The 23,944-nt window shown below is 38.3% G+C and overlaps 2 protein-coding genes across 2 annotated transcripts; both read left to right on the top strand.

Annotated features, from left to right (window-relative positions):
• LOC18793694 (LON peptidase N-terminal domain and RING finger protein 2) lies at positions 474 to 5,866 on the top strand. The gene is made up of 6 exons (XM_007223852.2): positions 474 to 918; positions 1,871 to 2,145; positions 2,223 to 2,301; positions 3,812 to 3,933; positions 4,661 to 4,901; positions 5,348 to 5,866. The coding sequence occupies exons 2-5, from the start codon at positions 1,894 to 1,896 to the stop codon at positions 4,892 to 4,894; spliced, it is 687 nt and encodes a 228-aa protein (XP_007223914.1). The 5' UTR covers positions 474 to 918; positions 1,871 to 1,893; the 3' UTR covers positions 4,895 to 4,901; positions 5,348 to 5,866.
• On the top strand, positions 16,944 to 23,520 carry LOC109946421 (pentatricopeptide repeat-containing protein At1g50270-like). Its single transcript, XM_020554039.1, is given in 6 exon segments — positions 16,944 to 17,147; positions 17,149 to 17,203; positions 17,205 to 17,364; positions 21,796 to 22,104; positions 22,107 to 22,964; positions 22,967 to 23,520. Coding segments are annotated over 6 exon segments (1,818 nt in total). The 5' UTR covers positions 16,944 to 17,073; the 3' UTR covers positions 23,329 to 23,520.

Here is a 23,944-nt window from a genome sequence, read left to right on the forward strand (position 1 = left end):
TTTCATTTATTGCTTTCTCTCACAGCAATTTTTAACAATAAGTGATTTTCTTATAAGTTACCAAACGGGTTGGCCTTCCCAAAATTTTTTAAAAATCACTTATTACCCCAAATAAGCAATGCCAAACGGGTACTTAGTATGATCCTCATTAGTGATGATTCAAGTTTTTTATTTAAGTAATACGTATATATTTTTTTCTTGTTTAATATATTGCTAAATATAGCACTTTTTAATAAATACAGACTAAATAATAATATTGTAAGAAAAATAAAAACTATACTCCAAATAACATTTCCTGTGACGGAATGTGGTTATTAAATAAATAAAACCTTTTATATAATTGCAGAAGTCGTAATTCACTTTTAAAAGAAAGAAAGAAAATATACAGCTATCGGGTCACTGGCCCGGTTCACACTCACCGACCACGGACTCGATTGATTACTTGACCCATGAGTTTGACTTTTTCTTAAATTGCGAGTCCACGTACTCGAAATGCCGGAGGAGAGAAGACCCCAACAACAAACAAAGACAGAGAGAAAGCCACTGAGACTTGAATTCATACAAAACAAAAAATTGTATGGAAACAAAATTGGAATTGAATTTCCAGGAAGTCGCATAACAAAAAGGGCGATTCTACGAGAACCCAAAAGAGATTTTCTGATTTTCTCTCTCTCTCTCTCTCTCTCTCTCAATCAGTAGCGAAAACTTGGAAAGAAAAGAAAGACGGAAAAGGAAAAGAGAAAGATACATCGAACTTTCTACGCATCCTTGTCCCCCTCACCGTTCTTATCTTTTTCTGCTTCTTCTCTCTGTCTATAAATTGATTGATTGCCATAATATAATTTCTGTTCAACCCATTTTGTGCTTTGCATCAAAACACCTGTTCTTGATTCTCTCGCTCCGGGTCTGACTCTAAAGGTACGTTGTTTTTGCCTTTTTGACGTATGTTCTTGTGTTGAATCTTGTTCTTCTTGATGGATAACTTCTGGGATTTGGATTTTCTTCATCGTTTGATTCGTGGGTATTTGTTTGCCAGTTGCATCTTTGCTTACATAGAACGTACACGTAGTTGGAGATTATATCATTATTGTTTGATCGATTAAGAAGGACCCCAATTGATTAGATTAATGAAATAATAAGGGGTTAATTTTATTTTTTGGTGGCATTCGGGGCCTATTATTGACTTTTAGATTGTGACTATGAGATTTTGTTTGCGTAGAAGAGTTCTGTTGGGTTGTTTAGGTGTCTTTCAAAAATTTGTGTTTGATTTGGATCAAATTCGACTTGGTAGCAACTTTGAATACCTTTTTGAAACCATAGGGGGATGATCACTTAATAGGTTTATGTTTCCCCATATATAAAGGAAAACATTACGCATATTAGAACATTTTTACTCTATCGTTTTACTTCATGAGGTGGCTGCTTACATGACTCGTCAAACGTTTTGTTCACACCCATCAGTGTATGTGTACGCCGCTGCGTGGGGCTCTGATGTCATGGCATAGGGCTGCTGTGCCACTGAGTAAAACATTTAGGAAAAAAAGTTTAATAATGAACTGCTTATGTGCTATATATTTGTTTTGTGCTACTTGAGTTTTTTCTTATTTCCAAACAAAAGGAAAAGAGTTCTCCTTTGGAATTATCCTTTTTTTCTTCCAAGTTGCCAACTAAATGACCCTGCAGATCTTGTATATTATTTTGTTTATTGGAGATGCTGCAGATCTTGTAGTTGTTTGGTATACTTGTCATGCCTGCATTTTGGTTTATTTGATCAATGCTTTTGGTTTTTAAAGATTTTAAGTTCTTTAAAGTAGAGCATGTAGATTTCCTTTGTTAACAACCAGTATTCTTCTTCTTTCTGGATGTGTAGGATTTTGACCTTTTCACGGTAGCATGGCCTCACACTCATTAGGGCAATTTACAGAAGGGAAAGTGAGGAATTCTCAAAGGGGGAAGATGCCACTAACTGTGGACCTCAACTATCCAGCTCCTTGTGAGGACATGGTTCTAAATGCCAGATTTACTTGGGACAATAGTCAACAAGGTCAAGATGAAGCACATAGTCGGTCAGAACCACAAGCTTCACATGATTGTGAGGTCATTGATGATGAAGTTGTCATAATTTCCCCAAGGATATATGCCCAAGTAAGTGATTTTAGATTTTCTTTTATGATTCATTTTTTCGTATAAGCATACTTATTGATTCTTCTTCCTGCTGTCAGGCCAAGAATAACTCCAGTAGAAACCTGGAGGTGCGGGATGTGCCTCCTACAAATACAGAACAGCATAATGGCCTTTCAGGTTTTCTTGCATAGTTCTTTTTCTTTTATTCTTAAACCGTGCTTTTGTTTGATTTGATTTGTTTACACATTTTATAAGATCCCTTCTTCTGTAAGTGATTGCCATATTGTTTATAAACAAAAATGGTTGTGCTTGAAATCATTTTAAAATTTTTATTGTCCCAAAAAACCGTGATGCCTGCTATTTCTTGGCAGCCTAATTTCATTCGAATGATTTCTTTTAGTTCCTCTAAACTACAGTATGCTTTTTTTTTTCAATAAAGTGGAGGACCCTAGGATCCCATTGAATTCAGTTGAGGAGAAATTTTAGTTATCTAAACTTATTGTGGCTCAAGTTGAAAAGTTTTAGGTAGATATTTCTTCAGTTATGTCTGGCAGTTTTTATATGCGTAGCAATCTCTTTAAGATCTATTATTCTGCCAGTATTCTTTGTGTAAGCCATTGTCAGTCGAGAATTGCTATCCACAGCGACTGTGAGGACCGTCGCCAGTTTACTCCTGTTAAGTAATACACATGTATCTCACTTGTCAAAGAAATAAATGAGTTTTTGTTATGAACTGAATTTTCATTTTACCCCCCTTCTCCTAAACCCAACGATAGCCATAGAAAACCCAACAGCCACTTCATTTTTCTTTCTATAAAAAACAAAATCTTTTTTTTGATTCTGGGAGACTTGGTTCCCGCTGCAGTATTTGGTTTTTGTAAGTTGTCTTGCTTCGCTTGTACTTATGGGCTGCTGCACCATGTTTCAATGAAGTTTCACCATTTTGACTGAAAAAAAAAACCCCAAAAAATCTCTTGCGTCGACTTGAAAGCACAGAAACAACACCTCAGAAATCTCTATTTCTTCACGCCCATAACCCATAACCCATAACCCATAACCCATAAATCTGATCTCTTTTTCTACATCTCTAGAAATAATTGATTAATGAGTAAACAGAGAACAAAACTTATTTTAATTCTTTGGAAAGAGAGATGCATGTGTAATCCTTTGAAGGTGGAAGTGAAGGAGACTGTGTGTGCAGTCACTTTTGAGCGACTGTGAATAGCAGTGCTCTTTTTAGTCATCTACACCTTATTTAGCATTTTGATGCTTTAGGTTCTTATTTTTGAAGAGCCTTTAGTCTGACATCATTCATTCATTTCCCTCTAGGAAAGGATAAATAACTTGGCATTCCCTTTCATTCTTTTTTCCTAGAAAGAACTTCATGATTACTTTATGGTTAATGGTTTTGCGAAGGAATGGGGTAAACACAGATAGAATTTTGTATTAATACCACATAGAAAGTATTCAAACTTGGTTCTGCAGTTTTTGGGACTACCGGTTCACTCTTTCACACATGTTCTATTTGCTTTTAGTGAATATTGCAATTTAAGTAACTATTTCAAAGTGAACTTAGTTATAAATGCTTCAAGTTCTTATTGAAGCTAGCAGTTGAGGTTGCCAAGTCAATTTATTGTGGTCACTTCTCTGGTACAAGAAGATTCTTACATCTTTCGTTTATCTTCAGATGTGGCTGCTCAAACACATCTAATTCCTCTTCATTGCCACAAGCGTAGAAGAACTTTACGAAATCAAGCAGTTTTAAATTGGGAGCTCCACTTCAGCTCTGAAGACAGTGATGCAAACAAGGTGATATAACAATTTCTTGTCATGATATTTCCTTAAGCGTAATTTATGTCTGTAATTTGTCTTCACTCGCGGTGCCATCTTCCCTGATTTTTTTTTTGTTTTGTTTATATTTGTATTCAAAGGTTTTTTCTTCTAGATATTGATGACGTAACAGATATTTGGTCTAGAGCCCTTTCTTTTTTGTCTGGGTCAGAAGCGTGGTGCACTTAAATTATGGAACTGCAACACTGAATGCAATCCTTATCTTTAATTCGGCTTTCAAGTAAATAGTATCTAGCAAGTGTTGGAAGGCCTCATGGTTGACTCTTTTTCGAAGTTCAGATTTCCCTACGACTGTCAGCAAATGATAAACTCATACATGGTCAACTAAAAAGAACTTATCACAGAACATTTTATTAAGTTGAAAATCAGAAAGGAGACTAGGAAATAACACATAACATTCTGAAGGTTAATAGTATCTATGTTCAATGTTCATTTCTCAAAATTTTATTAGGTTGGAATTCTACCTATATTTTCACTGCATGGATGGTCAAGAATATGACCTTGCATAAAAGAGTCAAGTTCTGTAGACATATGGTTTGTGTGAACACCTAGTCCACACGCAGCTTGGAGAGGCCTTCAATAATTTTAGTTACAAACTCTGGCTATGATAAGCTTCTCATTCTTAATCAATTGTCAATTGATTGTCAAAGTTTTAAGGCTAAACCTGTGGAGTTTTCTAATGCAGACAAAGGAAGTGCCTATTCCAGAACTTCCTCAGAGCACGCCACCTCCAGAGACACCCGCCTTCAGCTGCCCAATATGCTTGGGCCCGTTGAGCGAAGAGACATCAACAAAGTGTGGTCACATCTTCTGCAAGATGTGTATTGAAGCCTCAATAAAAGTTCAGCACAAATGCCCAACTTGTCGTAAAAGGCTTAGAATGAAAGACACTATAAGGGTCTACCTTCCTACCAAGTGATTGCAGAGTATATTTCTCTCTTTAATTGGGGTGAATGTGGTTATGACCTTTTATTTCGAGTTACTAATGCCAGGGACACCATATTTTTGTACCACATTTTAAAACCACATGATGTGGCAAGCGACGTATAAAACATCCAATGAGATAAAATTATTTATTCATGTGGCATGTACACATCACTTGCTTCATCATCTGGTATTAAATGTGGTACAAAACTGTGGCCCCCCTGGTATTATTGTTTCGAGTAGATGATTTTGTTGTAAAATACTTGATGAACACTATTTTTCAAACTTAGGTTAGGGTTCTTTATAAGCATTTGAGTAAGTTAAGAAATCTATATATAAATGTCTTTCATGGCATCAAATGAGGCAAGCCCTCCCATGTTGGAAGATACCTGATCATTGCTACTAATTACTCATTGAGTATGCTAATTGATACCACTTTATGATGCAGGCGGTTAGGTACCATCATGGGAAAAGGAAAATTTTGGCGAAGATTGCACAAGATCTATTGATTACCCTAGACCTTATTATGTTTGTAATAAGGGTCTTCATGCTGTATCGGGGCTGCTAGTCATTGAACTTATAGGTTAGCTAGCTCAGGCATTTGTAAAGTTCAGAATATCTCAGTTTCCCAAACATTCTAACAGTGGGCTTTGTCAAAATGGTTTCTTTATAACCCTCATTATGGCATTTTGGTGTTTCTATATTGTGCTAGTAAAATTCTTTGTTTCCTTGGACGTTGAGGAATATTAGATCCTAATTGGACAATGTATTTTTTTTAAAAAATTTATAGTATCTGTTTTGGGTTAGTAGACAGCAGGCAGCAGTGTTTACTGAACCACGATAGTAAGCAAATGCTTCCAACAACCTGTTACTGCCTCTTGTAACCTTGTAACCTTGTTGCATTTCTGATAGAAAAATATACTTTGTATTTGTGTTGAACTATTAAAAGTTTCAGACTAGCAGTTAACTGTGATTATTCAGACTTCAGAGTGTACTGATTCATTCTGCAAGTGCTGATCATTGTACCTGAATTTTTGTTTTTGTTTTTGTTTTTTGTCATTTATGAGATAAGAGGGAATTGTGGTGCAAAGTGATAACCTTGAGTTTTGGGAACTTTGATTTTGACCGTTCCACATTCCATATACCAGTAGAATTCAAGGATTTACCACATAAGAGGGAATAGTCACAATATTACCAATGGGGTGTTAGTAGTGGTCCTGGATTTAGGTTCCATAGTGCCTGCGTGCGTGTGAGTTTCCCATACACACACACAAGATGCCAGGGGTTCAAACTTGAGACTTTTTGTCCACAAGCAGTGAGTGGCAGATCCAGGAATGTTGAAGGAAATGGGTTGGTAATGTTGCAGCAGCAGAGGCAGAGGCAGAGGTGATGGAGTTTGAGCGCTTAAAGGTAGAGAGGCAGATATCAGCTTCGATTTATGCAATGAATGGAGGGAATGAGTTTGTGGACAATGAGTACGATGGAAGTGATGCTTTATGGGATCTTCCTACTCTCTCGCAGTGATGATGGCTGGCTGGCTGCTAATCTTTTCCTCTCTTTTCTCTGAGTTTTATAGTTTTGAATGAGTCAGTCCCTTGAGAGAAATCATGTTTAGACCAAGGCTCTTAAAAGTTATTTGTCGAGAGAGACGACTCCGGATCCGTGGTAAGTCTTGTCGTCGTCCTCCTCCTTATGCTTAATAGACGGGCGAGGGCGATCCTTCATCTTCTTCTACTCCTCCTCCTCTTCATCACGCTTTGCCATAGCAAATACACCGCCTTCGAATTTGCCTTTTTAGGGTTTAGGGTTCCTTCCTTTTCATTTGTTGTAAATGTTTTGTTTAGTTTTCAATATTTAAAAAATTAAAAACTCAACTGAAAATAAATACCAAAAAAGTCAGATTGCTTGGGTTTGGAGAGTCCCCTATTTGTCTAACTCTTAATCTGAGTGAAGAAATCCAGCGTGTGTGGCTTAATTTCTTGTGTCATTGCCCAAATTATTCATAAGTAAAATTAAGATAAACAAAAGATGTTATTTTCAAGATAAAGAGAGTTTGTAAAATTAAAATTAAAAAATAAGAAGAGCCTTTTTTTTAGAGTGTTGATAAACAAACCCTAAAATTAACTAAGTACACTCTAATATTTTAATCAAAATGTAAAATTAAGTAAGTACATCCTATTTAACTAACAAAATCAAAAATGTAAAAAATCATTCAATTCTTAGTTTTTCTTGGATTTTAGACTTTCTTACGACTTTTCAGCAACCAAGTGGATTATAAACTTACAAAACATACAACAAACTGTGGAAGGGAAGACTTCAAGACATATTAAGCCTAGCTATTTAAAATTCAATTCCCGTAATTAGATTGCAGCCTCCAAAATGACATTCAAACCAAGGCACATGAAGCTACATCTCAATTATAGTACAAATTATCATCATCTGTTACCAAAATTACTTTCAATAACCACAAATTCATTTAAAATGACAATCAAACTCGAATCTTAAAAAGACTCAAAAGCTAATCACCTAAAGGCTCGTTTGGGAATGATTTTAGATAGGCCAATAATCACTTCTATGGAAAATCAATTCTCCATATAATCACTTTAAATGTTTTTTAGTGATTTTATGGAGAAACACCTACCATATGTTTCTCTCTAGAATCACTTAAAATCACTAAAGTGATTATATAGAGAAGCAAGTGGGAGATGCTTCTATCTAGACGTGATTCTAACTTATCCAAAATCACTCCTAAGCGAGCCCTAATTCTTAACGCATACCTGACCGAATTGAACCAAAACAACGAAAACCCAGAAGAATAAACATACAAAAGAAACCAAAAACATCTTCAAATCGTCCCCAATTTCCCAGATCTCCATAAACCAAGAAAGTCAAACATAACAAAAATTATTTCTTTAACAAAAGTCGAACATAACAAGTTTCATACTTGAAATTAAAAATAAATAGATCCTTCGGAGGTGGGCGTGTTGGAATCGTAGCTATTCATGGAAGAATATAAATAAATAAACAAGGGAGAAAGAACAAACTACTAACAATAAGATTCGCTGGATTTTGTTAGATAGATGGAAAACTTCGGGTATAATCAGGGGGTGTTATTTTGGATAGAGACAGAACCATAAACAAAGGGCTGGTTTAACTTACCCTATTCGTTGTCTCTTGGCATCTCTTGGCGTGAAGTGTATAATACATTATTATTAAGTTCTGTAATTAATATTGAGAGATTTGAAATAGGCTACTTCACAAGAGCACCAAAGTAGTGAAATTGAGACACAATCAAGGACCAATTCTTGGGATTGTGCAGTTTGATACGACCAAGAACATTCTTGGTTGGTGATGAGTTCCAAATTAAATTCTTGATAATTAGGTTAACTTTATTTTTCTTTTTTACTTTTTAAAATTATATTTAGTTATAGTGAATTAACGAAAATACCTTTACACATTTAACAGACATTTTAACAGAGTTAGACGCAGGTGGTGAATTGCAACACTTTTACAAAGTTTAGGTGGTTAAAAATAAAAATTAAAAATTCAAGCGGTAATGATGCACATACCTAAAAGTTCAGATGGTATTTATGCAAAATTCCCAAAGAATGAAAATTTAATTAAATATGAAAACTTGTTTAGTTTTGGTACAAGTGCTTCCATCTTGTGATGTCTTCATGAGGGTTTACAAGTTATCGCATGATATGGGAAAAGCTATTATTATATCAGAATGCCTTCAAGTTGTGCTGCAGCAGAATTGACAGTAATTTCATATTTCTTTTTTAAAATATATATTTTTTATTTTTGGTTGTTCTTGAGTAGTTAGAAAATAGTGATTGAGAAGAGAGATTAGAAACTAAATAGAGAGCCCTTTGTAATTTCAATTTTTTTATTATTATTTTTATGCATATAGGTCTTGTCATAATAGATAGAAACCAGTCTTATATGTACATAGGATTAACACAGTATCACACTTTTCTATACCTCAATAGGAGTAAGATTTGCCTTGAAAATTGGATATTCCCTGCTCATCTTTAAGGGCTGATGTTGTTGTTATGACGTCATAAAACACACCGTTTTTTAGTTGAAGGATTCAAGGTTTTGGGTTTATACGTTACAAGAAAACACAATTAATAGTCATTGACATTCGTAGCACATGAATGAGTTGGCTAAAAACATTATCAATGCCTAATAGTTGATAAAGAGCAGCAGATATATAGACACCTTCATAAAAATGCAAGAGGATCGATGATGAAAAGTAATAACCATTCTTTGATTCTGTATTGTCTTGCAAGGTAATTCTTCTATTTAAATGGAAGTAATTAAGGGTCTATTTGGTATTTAACTTGAATTCAACTTTTTAAATTCAAAAACAAAATTTGAGTCCAAAATAAAGAAAACTTGTTTGGTAGCCCTATTTTTAAAAACTCAAACTCAAAAACAACTAAAAAACACCTCAATTATTAAAAACAAAAAATATATGTTTTTTCAGTTTTTTTTCTAACAACCCACAAGTTCTCAAATTTTTAAGATTTGAAAATAGTTTTCAAGTTGCATACCAAACAAGTTTTTGAATCTTAAAAATAGATTTAAGAACTCATCGTTTTAAAGAAAAATCAACATTTTTGAGTTCCCCATTTGAATAGGATACCAAACGCCCCCTAAACCTTTGAAACTAATTGGTTTATGTGCTAGATTGGGATTGAAACTTTTCCCCAAGTTGTCATCTTGGAGCTTATTGCTACAATATTAGTTGGTTAATATTGTGTGCACATAAATTTCGCAAGTGATCATCAGTTAATTTGCTAGAAATCAAGCCTTAATTATTGAAGGATGACTTTTGATTGAAGTTTATTGCCTTGTACAGCTGATTTACATAGACATCACTTTTATTTTCTTCTTTTATGTATAATCACCTTAGCTTAGACACAACGTCTAGCGATTCTTTCCTTTTCGTATATCTTTCGGATTGTTATATATTTGCAAACTTATGAGTATAGAAAACATTCACTATATTTTCTTATAGCAATCTAGCAATAATTAACACTAGTTGAATTTGCGTACGTAGTGAATCAATGCATATGGCCTTCAAAGCAATTTTCGTTGCAATTGTTTGCCTCTTGGTCTCTGCAAGGGCAGTTTAATTTCTCCAACCCCTGTTCGTGGGATCCGCATACTAGGGCATGTGTTTTGCACTGTCGACAACTTTGCCGTCGATCCTCTTCATACCCCAATATTCCCAAGTAAATTCATTAAATTAGCCCGCCGATGCCACCAATTACTTTCCTATAAGGTTGCTTCTTGTTATATATATATATATATATACATATATTTGTGTGTAGATGCTACTGTGGTACTGCAGTGTGGAAATGAAAATACAATAATTGTTTCTACAAGAACCAACAACGCCGAAGCATTTCATATCTTATTGGATCCTTCGATCTCCGTTGCCTCTTCGATAGAGTCTGATTGCAGGCTAGTTGTTACTGTTGGCGTGACTTGTGGATATTGACTTACTTTCCTTACACACCAAGAATTCCTATTATAATTGTAATTGATTTACTTTAATTCCTGATTTCCTACTGTAAATAGATTTAGGAATTTATTATTTACTTGCCCATTCAGGTTTCGTTGTATTATAAATATGACCTCATACAAGGAGAAGAATACACAGAAAATTCCCACAAACAAATATTCTCTCATAATTTTCATATTTTAGCATGGTATCAGAGCCGCGATCTTGGAATTGCTGACTCTAGTTTCAAAACTCCGCCGCCGCTATGAGGGTTGATGATTTTTTCAACCCTCATGGAGGTAGCACCACCGACTCCTTCTCTCATTCTCAACCAACCATCGTTGAGTTGAGTGCCCAGATGGCTCCGCCCCTACAGATGCAGACTTTGACCCCGAACCCGATCCGGAATCAGGATCCTTTTTTGACGACCCCGACCCCGACCCCGACTATGACGACGACGACCCCGACCCCGACTCCGAAGACGACCCCGACCCGCACTCCGATGATGACCCCAACCCCGAATTTGTCTATGATTCAGACCCCGATCCAGAATCAGGATCCTCTTTTGACGACCCCGACCCCGACCCCGTCTATGACGACGACGACCCTGACCCCGACTCCAAAGACGACCACGACCCCTACTCCGATGATGACCCCAACCTCGAATTTGTCTATGATTCAGACCCCGATTCCGATTTCGACTCCGACTCCGGCCCCGACTCATGCTCAGATTCCGATCCAAATTCCTACTCAACCTGTATCCTATGCTTCTTCCGCTGCACAGCTTATGACTTCTAGACTAACGACCCCGACACATGGACCAAATTGCGCATATTGTGGTGATCCGAGACACACTTGTGAGACTTGTTTTACATCGCATGGCTACCCCGATTGGTGGGCTACTCTTACAGATCGAGGACAATGCAATATGACCAGTAATGGTACTGGTTATGGATTCCATACTTCCGATAAGATTGATTCCAAGAGCTGGATAATTGATTCTGGTGCAACTGATCATATGACGTTTGATCCTGATGATTTTCTGAATACTACACAACCTCGACGAACCTGTATTGCAAATGCCAATGGTGTTACTTATCCTGTGATAGGGGCTGGCACTGTTGCACTCTCATCCTCTCTCACACTGTCTAATACTTTACTTGTTCCATCTTTATCCACTAAATTGTTGTCAGTTAGTCAGGTTACTGAACAATTGAATTGTTGTGTACTCATTTACCCGAGTTTTTGTTTGCTTCAGGATATTCACACTAAGGAGATTCTTGGTCGTGGTACTAAGAGAGGGGGGCTATATTATGTCGATGACTTCAGTCCCGGCGTGGCTAACAGTGTGACACATTCCTTTGATAGCAAACAAAAGCAAATTTGGTTGTGGCATCGTCGATTGGGACATCCGTCTTTTAGTTATATGAAGCATCTTATACCAGATTTATTCTCAGGTTTCAAAGACTCCGACTTCACATGTGATACTTGTATTTTGGCCAAGAGTCACCATGTGCCCTACCCGTTGAGTACGAACAAGTGTACTACTCCATTTACATTAATTCACTCTGATGTCTGGGGACCTTCGCCTATCACTGCTCCTTCTGGTGTTCGATGGTTTGTCACATTCATCGATGATTGTACACGGATGACATGGCTTTATTTGCTGAAGAATAAAAACGAGGTGTTTTCCCGTTTTCAGTCCTTCCACAAACAGATGAAAACTCAATTTAATGCTCAAATCCAGATTCTTTTCTCCGACAATGGTGGAGAATTTGTCAATCATGACTTTCAGACTTACTTCCAACCACATGGAATTATCCATGAGACGACTTGTCCTCAGACACCGCAACAAAATAGTGTTGCTGAACGAAAGAATCGACATCTTCTTGAAACCGCCCGAGCACTTCTGATTGGCGCTCATGTTCCTCGCCATCACTGGGATGATGCTATTGTCACTGCAGTTCACTTGATCAACCGCATGCCTTCTGGTGTATTGACCTTTAAAACTCCTTTACAGGTGCTTGCGCAACACAGACCTCTACCCTCTGTTTTGGTACTCACACCCCGAATCTTTGGATGCGTGGCTTTCGTTCATCTCCACAAAAATCAACGTAGCAAACTTGATCCCTGTGCGCTTCGTTGTGTTTTTGTGGGTTATGCCACTCATCAGAAAGGCTACCGTTGTTATCACCCTCATACCCAACGAACCTATGTCACTTTGGATGTGACTTTTCTGGAATCGGAGCTGTTCTTTCATGACCCATCATCCAATTCTGCGCTTCAGGGGGAGATACGAAGTGAAGAACAGAATTGGAGCAACTTGGCAAACAACGAAATTCTCCCATGTACAGAAATGATTGATCATCCCGAGTCTGGAGCACGAGATTACTCTCTGTTGAAAAGTGACCAATCGCCCATTCATAGCGATCAATTGCCTGACCCACCTGATCCATGCGAAGATATTTCTGATCCGAGTCCCACACCTACAGACAATACAGAACAACAAGATGAAGACCCCCCTTCTAACTCAACAGTACCAACAGACCAATCTCCTGAAAATATCCTTGAGGTAACTACTCCTACTAGACTTGTGCATTTAGATGATAAAACTATTGGATATCAATTACCTTTCAGGCAAAATCGTGGGAAGCCACCAAACCGTTATTCACCGAATATTGGCAAGACATCCAAGTATCCAATTGCAAATCATGTATCCACTGAGAAGCTGTCTGAACCACTCAAGGCTTTTGTGCATCAGTTGTCTGCTATCCATATTCCAACCAAGGTCTCTGAAGCATTGAAAGATCCTAAGTGGGTCCAAGCTATAAAAGAGGAGATGAAAGCTCTTGAGAAAAATCAGACTTGGACATTAGAGACTATACCACGAGGAAAAAAGAGTATCGGATGTAGATGGGTGTTTACTATAAAACACAATGCAGATGGATCTATCGAGCGATACAAGGCAAGACTTGTGGCAAAAGGGTACACACAGACCTATGGTATAGACTATGAAGAAACTTTTGCACCAGTTGCAAAGTTAAACACCGTCAGAGTTTTATTGTCCCTTGCAGCTAATTTGGATTGGCCACTACACCAGTTTGATGTAAAGAATGCTTTTTTACATGGTGAACTCACAGAGGAGGTGTATATGGATATTCCTCCTGGATATAATACTACTCAGACTGGAACAGTTTGCAGGTTACGAAAAGCATTGTATGGATTGAAACAGTCACCACGTGCATGGTTTGGACGGTTCACCATGGCAATGAAGAACAATGGTTTCAAACAGTGCAACTCAGATCATACTCTGTTCTTGAAACATCAAAAAGGGAAGGTAACAGCATTAATAATCTATGTTGATGATATGATTATTACTGGGAATGATAAACATGAAATATCACAGCTACAAGACTATCTGACTACGGAGTTTGAGATGAAGGATCTAGGTGGACTCAAGTATTTCTTGGGAATTGAGGTGGCTCGATCGCAGCAAGGCATATTTCTCTCTCAAAGGAAATATGTCTTAGACTTGTTTACAGACACAGGAATGCTAGATTGTAAACCTGCGGACACTCCTATTGTTCAGAATCATCATCTTGGAGAATATCCGGATCAAGTTCCAACTAACAAAGAAAGATACCAAAGGTTAGTGGGAAGATTGATCTATTTGTCACATACTCGACCAGACATTGCTTATGCGGTGAGCGTTGTCAGTCAATTTATGCACTCTCCAAGTGAAGACCACATGAATGCAGTTCTTCGGATACTTAGATATTTGAAGTCTGCACCTAGAAAAGGACTTATGTTCTCAAAGCATGGTCATCTAAATATTGATGGTTATTCAGATGCAGATTGGGCAGGTAATGTAACAGATAGAAAATCCACATCGGGTTACTTCACATTCGTGGGAGGTAATTTGGTGACATGGAGGAGCAAGAAACAAAATGTAGTAGCTTTATCCAGTGCAGAAGCCGAGTTCAGAGGCATGACTAAAGGGATTTGTGAACTTCTTTGGTTAAGAAAGTTGCTTATTGAACTCGGGTATAAACCTACATCCACAATGAATCTCTTTTGTGACAACAAGGCTGCTATAGCCATTGCACAGAATCCGGTTCAGCATGATCGTACTAAACATGTTGAGGTAGATCGACACTTCATCAAACAGAAGCTTGAGGCTAAAGTGTTTCAGTTTCCTTTTGTGAAATCCGAGGATCAATTGGCGGATATTTTGACAAAGGCGATTTCCAGTAAAGCATTCCACAATTCACTGGATCAGTTGGGCATTGGTGACATCTATGCACCAACGTGAGGGGGAGTGTTGGCGTGACTTGTGGATATTGACTTACTTTCCTTACACACCAAGAATTCCTATTATAATTGTAATTGATTTACTTTAATTCCTGATTTCCTACTGTAAATAGATTTAGGAATTTATTATTTACTTGCCCATTCAGGTTTCGTTGTATTATAAATATGACCTCCTACAAGGAGAAGAATACACAGAAAATTCCCACAAACAAATATTCTCTCATAATTTTCATATTTTAGCAGTTACCACACCACTTGCCAACTGCAATGCCGCTTTGTCTCCAAGACGGACTCTCTCATCGGAGTTGCTGTTTTTTCTAACCTTAATCGGCGATGTCGTTTTCGATACCTATGTTCCACGTCGGTTCATGCTCAAAGGCTGATCAACTTATACAAATGAGCAAGCGTTTAAACAATAACATATAGGAGCCTCGATGTAGGATTATGGTCGTCTTAATTTATTTTCCAAGTATTAGTTTCTGTTTTATGGTTCATGAAGTCCTCCCATGCATGTACCATAACGAAGGTTGGGATTCAGATTATTGCACTATCGATCCTCTGCTCCTTCCTTTCACAATCAAATAATTAATAACGGCTATTTATTTCAATTACAAGTTACAACTTACAAACCTTGTATGCTTTGCCCTTGCCATATATTGAGTGCAAGCAGCAGAAACTGTGGGGGGCTCATGTGACTTGAAAAATTCATACTAGTATTATACAAGTCATTTTCATGTACAATTTTATATCCTCCAAGGGTATCACCATAGAAGTCATTAGAGGTCTTTGAAATACTACTTGAGTTTAATATCAAAATTAATTTGAATTTGACACATTAAATTATTCAATTTCAAGAAAGTTTTAATCACAACCTAGCATAAATGTTTATCAAATTCCACCAAACTTCCTTTTAACTTGTTGGAATTAACTTAACATTTTATTAGACATAAATAACTCATTGAAAAAAAAAAAGTTGAAACAAAGTTCACATATGTCGCTAAGAATAATTAAACAATTACTGTGGATTAAGCCGCTATACCACCATTTTTTTCCGTTTGAATAATTTATGTTTAAAAGGTACAATCTCACATTGAAAACTAGACAAAATAAATACAACATATAATGTGTGATTCTACTACAAATATAGCCCTGATGACTTTTTTGCTGAAACCCAACACCTTGTCAGGTAATACAGGTGGTTGGTCCGCTTTGAAATCTTAACAATTTATATGTTGGGGTCCGACCTCTTTGAACATTAGGAACAAAAATACAACTAGATCAAGAGTTGAGAAATGTTAAATAATTGTTTTCTAAGTTGTTCCTTCCACATTCCATAAGGGCGTCAATCTCTTATGTCTCTAAGACTCTAACCCATCCAAAAGAAAAAGAAAAGAACTTCACCATATATCAAGAAGTAAATGAATGACCACTTATTTTTGGAGGAGGCGGAACTCCAAATCTAGCTAGGTGAGGCAATGCGCCTCATAGAATTGGTTATTGCATGCACAGCAATTCTGCAAGTCATCAGTTACAAAAGCTGAGCCCAATATTGATGAGGATCCCAGGTCCCTAGTTGTTGCGTTCTACATACAAGAGACTGTGTTTTGCACTAGGCCGCCGATCCTTTTCTTACTCCAACATTCCCATGTGAGTTCCTTAGTAGGCCAGACCACCAATCACAATTCTAAGTTAGCTCTATGGTTTTATTGAATTATAAAATTGTTATGTTTTCTTTTACGTATGTTCATAGATGCTACTGTGGACCTGCAAATACAACGATTGCTCTTGCGAGAACCATCAAGAATGAAGTGTTTTCAATCTTGCTGGATCCTTTGACGTCCTCTGCTGGGCCTAGCTCTTTGATATCTTCTTGCAGGCTGGTGCTTACCACACCGCTTTCAAGCTGCAATGCCACTTTATCCACATAGCCTTTCTCATCCGCGTTGCAGGTAATTAGACAAACTCAACCTCACAAGGTTTATCTCTTCAATGTTTTTCTAGTTCGGTTCATGTCCAAAGTCTAAGCTTAATACAAATGAGCAAGCGTTTAGGGAATTAACGTAATTAACCTCAATTTGATTAGCTAGCTAGGATAGCCTATGTAGGATTATAGTCGTCCCAGACATTTATTTCAATTACAAGTTATAACCATTATATACTTTTGTCATTGTCACATATTGAGTGCAACAGAACTATCATTTAGTTAGCTTCAAATGGTTTCACGCAATATCATTTAAAAGATAAAATGCTTACACCTTATAAGAACCGAACCGAAGGCATTTAGGAGCATAAACCCAGGAAGAAGAGCCAAAGCTTTAGAAGCTTTTGGTTGGGAGAAGAGAATTTGAATGTCGGGAACCATAATTGGCAAGTTCAACCCTTTACATGGTGGTGACATCATCCTCTCTCTGTTTCACAAGCACGACATTTGGCCATTTGAAGCAAATCCACTCCCTCTTCATCACCTTTGGCCTCTCCACAAAACCCTTTCTTCCTCGCCAAGCTTGTTACTTCCATTGCAGCCTCTCAACCTAGCCATCTTGCCTACGCTTCGCTGCTCAGTGCAACCTCTCAACCTAGCCATCTTGCCTACGTTTCGCTGCTCTTCGACGGGGTAGAAGCACCTGTTGGCGTGACTTGTGGATATTGACTTACTTTCCTTACACACTAAGAATTCCTATTATAATTGTAATTGATTTACTTTAATTCCTGATTTCCTACTGCAAATAGATTTAGGAATTTATTATTTACTTGCCCATTCAGGTTTCGTTGTATTATAAATATGACCTCATACAAGGAGAAGAATACACAGAAAATTCCCACAAACAAATATTCTCTCATAGTTTTCATATTTTAGCATGGTATCAGAGCGGCGATCTTGGAATTGCTGACTCTAGTTTCAAACCCCCGCCGCTGCTATGGGGGTTGATGATTTTTTCAACCCTCATGGAGGTAGCACCACCGACTCCTTCTCTCATTCTCCACCAACCATCATTGAGTTGAGTGCCCAGATGGCTCCGCTCCTACAGATGCAGACTTTGACCCTTAACCCGATCCAGAATCCGGATCCTTTTTTGACGACCCCGACCCCGACCCCGACTATGACGACGACGACCCCGACCCCGACCCCGACTCCGAAGACGACCCCGACCCCCACTCCGATGATGACCCCAAACCCCAATTTGTCTGTGATTCAGACCCTGATCCCAATTTCGACTCCGACTCCGGCCCCGACTCAGGCTCAGATTCCGATCCCAATTCCTACTCAACCTGTATCCTATGCATCTTCCGCTGCACAAATTATGACTTCTAGACTAACGACCCCGACACGTGGACTAGATTGTGCATATTGTGGTGATCCACGACACACTTGTGAGACTTGTTTTAAATCGCATGGCTACCCCAATTGGTGGGCTACTCTTATAGATCGAGGACAATGCAATATGACCAGTAATGGTACTGGTTATGGATTCCATACTTCCGATAAGATTAATTCCAGGAGCTGGATAATTGATTCCGGTGCAACTGATCATATGACGTTTGATCCTGATGATTTTCTGAATACTACACAACCTCGACGAACCTGTATTGCAAATGCCAATAGTGTTACTTATCCTGTGACAGGGGCTGGCACTGTTGCACTCTCATCCTCTCTCACACTGTCTAATACTTTACTTGTTCCATCTTTATCCACTAAATTATTGTCAGTTAGTCAGCTTACTGAACAATTGAATTGTTGTGTACTCATTTACCCGAATTTTTTGTTTGCTTCAGGATATTCACACTAAGGAGATTCTTGGTCGTGGTACTAAGAGAGGGGGGCTATATTATGTCGATGACTTCAGTCCCGGCATGGCTAACAGCGTGACACATCCCTTTGATAGCAAACAAAAGCAAATTTGGTTGTGGCATCGTCGATTGGGACATCCGTCTTTTAGTTATATGAAGCATCTTATACCAGATTTATTCTCAGGTTTCAAAGACTCCGACTTCACATGTGATACTTGTATTTTGGCCAAGAGTCACCATGTGCCCTACCCGTTGAGTACGAACAAGTGTACTACTCCATTTACGTTAATTCACTCTGATGTCTGGGGACCTTCTCCTATCACTGCTCCTTCTGGTGTTCGATGGTTTGTCACATTCATCGATGATTGTACACGGATGACATGGCTTTATTTGCTGAAGAATAAAAACGAAGTGTTTTCCTGTTTTCAGTCCTTCCACAAACAGATGAAAACTCAGTTTAATGCTCAAATCCAGATTCTTCGCTCCGACAATGGTGGAGAATTTGTCAATCATGACTTTCAGACTTACTTCCAACAACATGGAATTATCCATGAGACGACTTGTCCTCAGACACCACAACAAAATGGTGTTGCTGAACGAAAGAATCGACATCTTCTTGAAACCGCCCGAGCACTTCTGATTGGCGCTCATGTTCCTCGCCATCACTGGGATGATGCTATTGTCACCGCAGTTCATCTGATCAACCGCATGCCTTCTAGTGTACTGACCTTTAAAACTCCCTTACAGGTGCTTCCACAACACAGACCTCTGCCTTCTGTTTTGGTACTCACACCCCGAATCTTTGGATGTGTGGCTTTCGTTCATCTCCACAAAAATCAACGTAGCAAACTTGATCCATGTGCGCTTCGTTGTGTTTTTGTGGGTTATGCCACTCATCAGAAAGGCTACCGTTGTTATCACCCTCCTACCCAACGAACCTATGTCACTTTGGATGTGACCTTTCTGGAATCTGAGCTGTTCTTCCATGACCCATCATCCAATTCTACACTTCAGGGGGAGATACGAAGTGAAGAGCAGAATTGGAGCAACTTGGAAAATCAAGAAATTCTCCTTTGTACAGAAATGATTGATCATTCCGAGTCTGGAGCACGAGATTACTCTCTGTCGAAAAGCGACCAATCGCCCATTTATAGCGATCAATTGCCTGACCCACCTGATCCACGCGAAGATATTTCCGATCCGAGTCTCACACTTACAGACAATACAGAACAACAAGATGAAGACCCCCCCTCTAACTCAACCGTACCAACAGACCAATCTCTTGAGAATATCCTTGAGGTAACTACTCCTACTAGACTTGTGCATTTAGATGATAAAACTATTGGATATCAATTACCTTTCAGGCAAAATCGTGGGAAGCCACCAAACCGTTATTCACCTGATATTGGCAAGACATCCAAGTATCCAATTGCAAATCATGTATCCACTGAGAAGCTGTCTGAACCACTTAAGGCTTTTGTGCATCAGTTGTCTGCTATCCATATTCCAACCAAGGTCTCTGAAGCATTGAAAGATCCTAAGTGGGTCCAAGCTATAAAAGAGGAGATGAAAGCCCTTGAGAAAAATCAAACTTGGACATTGGAGATTATACCCCGAGAAAAAAAGACTATCGGATGTAGATGGGTGTTTACTATAAAACACAATGCAGATGGATCTATCGAGCGATACAAGGCAAGACTTGTGGCAAAAGGGTACACACAGACCTATGGTATAGACTATGAAGAAACCTTTGCTCCCGTTGCAAAGTTAAACACCGTCAGAGTCTTATTGTCCCTTGCAGCTAATTTAGATTGGCCACTACACCAGTTTGATGTAAAGAATGCTTTTCTACATGGCGAACTCACGGAGGAGGTGTACATGGACATTCCTCCTGGATATAATACTACTCAGACTGGAACAGTTTGCAGGTTACGAAAAGCATTGTATGGATTGAAACAGTCACCACGTGCATGGTTTGGACGGTTCACCATGGCAATGAAAAATAATGGTTTCAAACAGTGCAACTCAGATCATACTTTGTTCTTGAAACATCGAAAAGGGAAGGTAACAGCATTAATAATTTATGTTGATGATATGATTATTACTGGGAATGATAAACAGGAAATATCACAGCTACAAGACTATCTGGCTACGGAGTTTGAGATGAAGGATCTAGGTGGACTCAAGTATTTCTTGGGAATTGAGGTGGCTCGATCGCAGCAAGGTATATTTCTCTCTCAAAGGAAATATGTCTTAGACTTGTTGACAGACACAGGAATGCTAGATTGTAAACCTGCGGACACTCCTATTATTCAGAATCATCATCTTGGAGAATATCCGGATCAAGTTCCAACTAACAAAGAAAGATACCAAAGGTTAGTGGGAAGATTGATCTATTTGTCACATACTCGACCAGACATTGCTTATGCGGTGAACGTTGTCAGTCAATTTATGCACTCTCCAAGTGAAGACCATATGAATGCAGTTCTTCGGATACTTAGATATTTGAAGTCTGCACCTGGAAAAGGACTTATGTTCTCAAAGCATGGTCATCTAAATATTGATGGTTATTCAGATGCAGATTGGGCAGGTAATATAACAGATAGAAAATCCACATCGGGTTACTTCACATTCGTGGGAGGTAATTTGGTGACATGGAGAAGCAAGAAACAGAATGTAGTAGCTTTATCCAGTGCAGAAGCCGAGTTCAGAGGCATGACTAAAGGGATTTGTGAACTTCTTTGGTTAAGAAAGTTGCTTACTGAACTTGGGTATAAACCTACATCCACAATGAATCTCTTTTGTGATAACAAGGCTGCTATAGCCATTGCACAGAATCCGGTTCAGCATGATCGTACTAAACATGTTGAGGTGGATCGACACTTCATCAAACAAAAGCTTGAGGCTAAACTGTTTCAGTTTCCTTTTGTGAAATCCGAGGATCAATTGGCGGATATTTTGACAAAGGCGATTTCCAGTAAAGCATTCCACAATTCACTAGATCAGTTGGGCATTGGCGACATCTATGCACCAACGTGAGGGGAAGTGTTGGCGTGACTTGTGGATATTGACTTACTTTCTTTACACACTAAGAATTCCTATTATAATTGTAATTGATTTACTTTAATTCCTGATTTCCTACTGCAAATAGATTTAGGAATTTATTATTTACTTGCCCATTCAGGTTTCGTTGTATTATAAATATGACCTCCTACAAGGAGAAGAATACACAGAAAATTCCCACAAACAAATATTCTCTCATAATTTTCATATTTTAGCAGCACCCACCACTCATTTATGGAATTCCATAATCAGATCATTCTCTACGAGTTCAGAACCTCGCAGGTCCCTCATTTTCTATTCAAAAATGCGCACAAATGGTATTGCTCCCGACAAGCACACCTTCCCTTTGCTTCTCAAGGGCTTTTCCAAGTTGGAAAACGAAAACCCATTTCAGTTTTATGCTCATATAGTCAAGTTTGGATTGAATTTTGACCAATTTGTGAGGAATTCATTGATATATGCATTTTCTGGTTGCGGATACTTAGAGTCTGCCAACCATGTGTTTGATGAAAGTACGCACAAAGATGTGGGACTGCATTTATTGACGGGTATGTGAAAAACGGTCGTGCCCTGGAAGCAATCAAGTGCTTTTTGGAGATGAGATTGATGGGAATTAGGGTCGATCAGGTGACAGTTGTTAGTGTTCTTTGTGCTGCCGGAATGACTGGTGATATTTGGTTTGGACGGTGCGTTCATGGGTTCTATGTGGAAGCAGGTAGAGTACAATGGGATGCCTATGTTGGTAGCGCTCTTCTGGATATGTACATGAAGTGCGGCTACCATAAAGATGCTTGTAAAGTTTTTAATGAAATGCCAGTTAAAAATGTAGTTTGTTGGAGTGCCTTGATAGCAGGTTATACACAATGTAGCAAATATAAAGATGCATTGCTTGCCTTGAAATATATGCTTTCAGAGAGCATCAGACCTAACCAATCTACATTCACGAGTGTACTTACTTCTTGTGCACACCTAGGGGCGCTAGATAGAGGAAAGTCGGTTCATGGTTACATATGTAGGCATAAAATTCCGGTGAACTCGTTACTTGGAACATCATTAGTAGATATGTATGCAAAATGTGGTTGCATTGATGTGGCTCTATCTGTTTTTGGAAAGTTGCCCACCAAGGATGTCTTTACTTGGACTGCCATGATTAGTGGGTTGGCAATGGACGGGGATGCTTTGAAAGCTTTGAACTTCTTCTCACATATGTTACAGAGTGGGGTTCTACCTAATGAAGTAACCTTCATTGGTGTTCTTAGTGCTTGTTCTCATGGAGGTCTTGTAGATGAGGGACGTAAGCTTTTTGGTTCAATGAAGCAGGATTTTCATTTGGAGCCTACTGTAGATCACTACGGTTGTATGGTTGATTTACTTGGTAGGGTTGGGTACTTGGTGTCTGTGTGATTCATAAGAATTTTGAGCTAGGGGAACTTGTAGGAAATCATCTGATCAAGCTGCAGTCAAATCACAGTGGACGATACATACTTTTGTCAAACTTGTACTCGACATGGAAAAAATGGGAAATAGATGCTGGCATAAGGAAGCTCATGAAAGGGAAACGTGTTGAAAAGATAACAGGGCATAGCTGGATAGAAGTCAATGGTGCAATTTTTGAGTTTGCTGCTTTTGACAAATCGCATTCTGAATCAGATAATATATATTTGATACTGGACAACATGTTCGTCCAATTGAAACTCGCTGGTTATGTTCTAGATACTAACCTACTTGCGTTTGACATTGATGGAAGCTGAGTATAACATATCATCTCCCAAGCATGATGATTTTCTCATTGACAAGGATGGTTAGCTTTGAACTTTATTGCATACTCCAAATTCAATGCATCATGGTGTGTTGACTTCTTGCCTTATTGATTGAAGTGCTTGTAGATACTTGGAACCTTTGTTAGACAATTCTACAACTTATGCTTGACCTTTTTTTTTTTTTTTTTTGGTGTCAACTTTTTTCCCTCTTGAAGGTTGTATAATCTAACTCTCGGTGCTATTGGAACAAGAATTTTGACCGTCCTTTTTCACTCAAGGCCTGAGTTGGTGAAGATCCTGATCCATATAACATTTTTAAATTTGTTGCACTTGCGTATAATTTCGTTTCCATCTCCTGGCCGGAAGAACGAAAAGATCTAATTTCTATCAACCATGATATTACCATTCTTCTATTTTCCCTTTTTGACTTGTTGGAAACCAACTTTTTTCGTAGTTTGCATTTCTTCTATTAACCTTTTCTTCTCAATAAAGACGAATGGTGCTTTCATAAATCAATTTAGATTTTAGTTAATGTGGCTACCCAAGCCACTAGCTAGGCTGGTTGCATATATCATGCACCTATTCATCATCTTACCTTTCCCTTCTG

This window comes from Prunus persica, chromosome G1, assembly GCF_000346465.2.
Source record: "Prunus persica cultivar Lovell chromosome G1, Prunus_persica_NCBIv2, whole genome shotgun sequence".
In the NCBI taxonomy this organism is placed as follows: Eukaryota; Viridiplantae; Streptophyta; class Magnoliopsida; order Rosales; family Rosaceae; genus Prunus; species Prunus persica.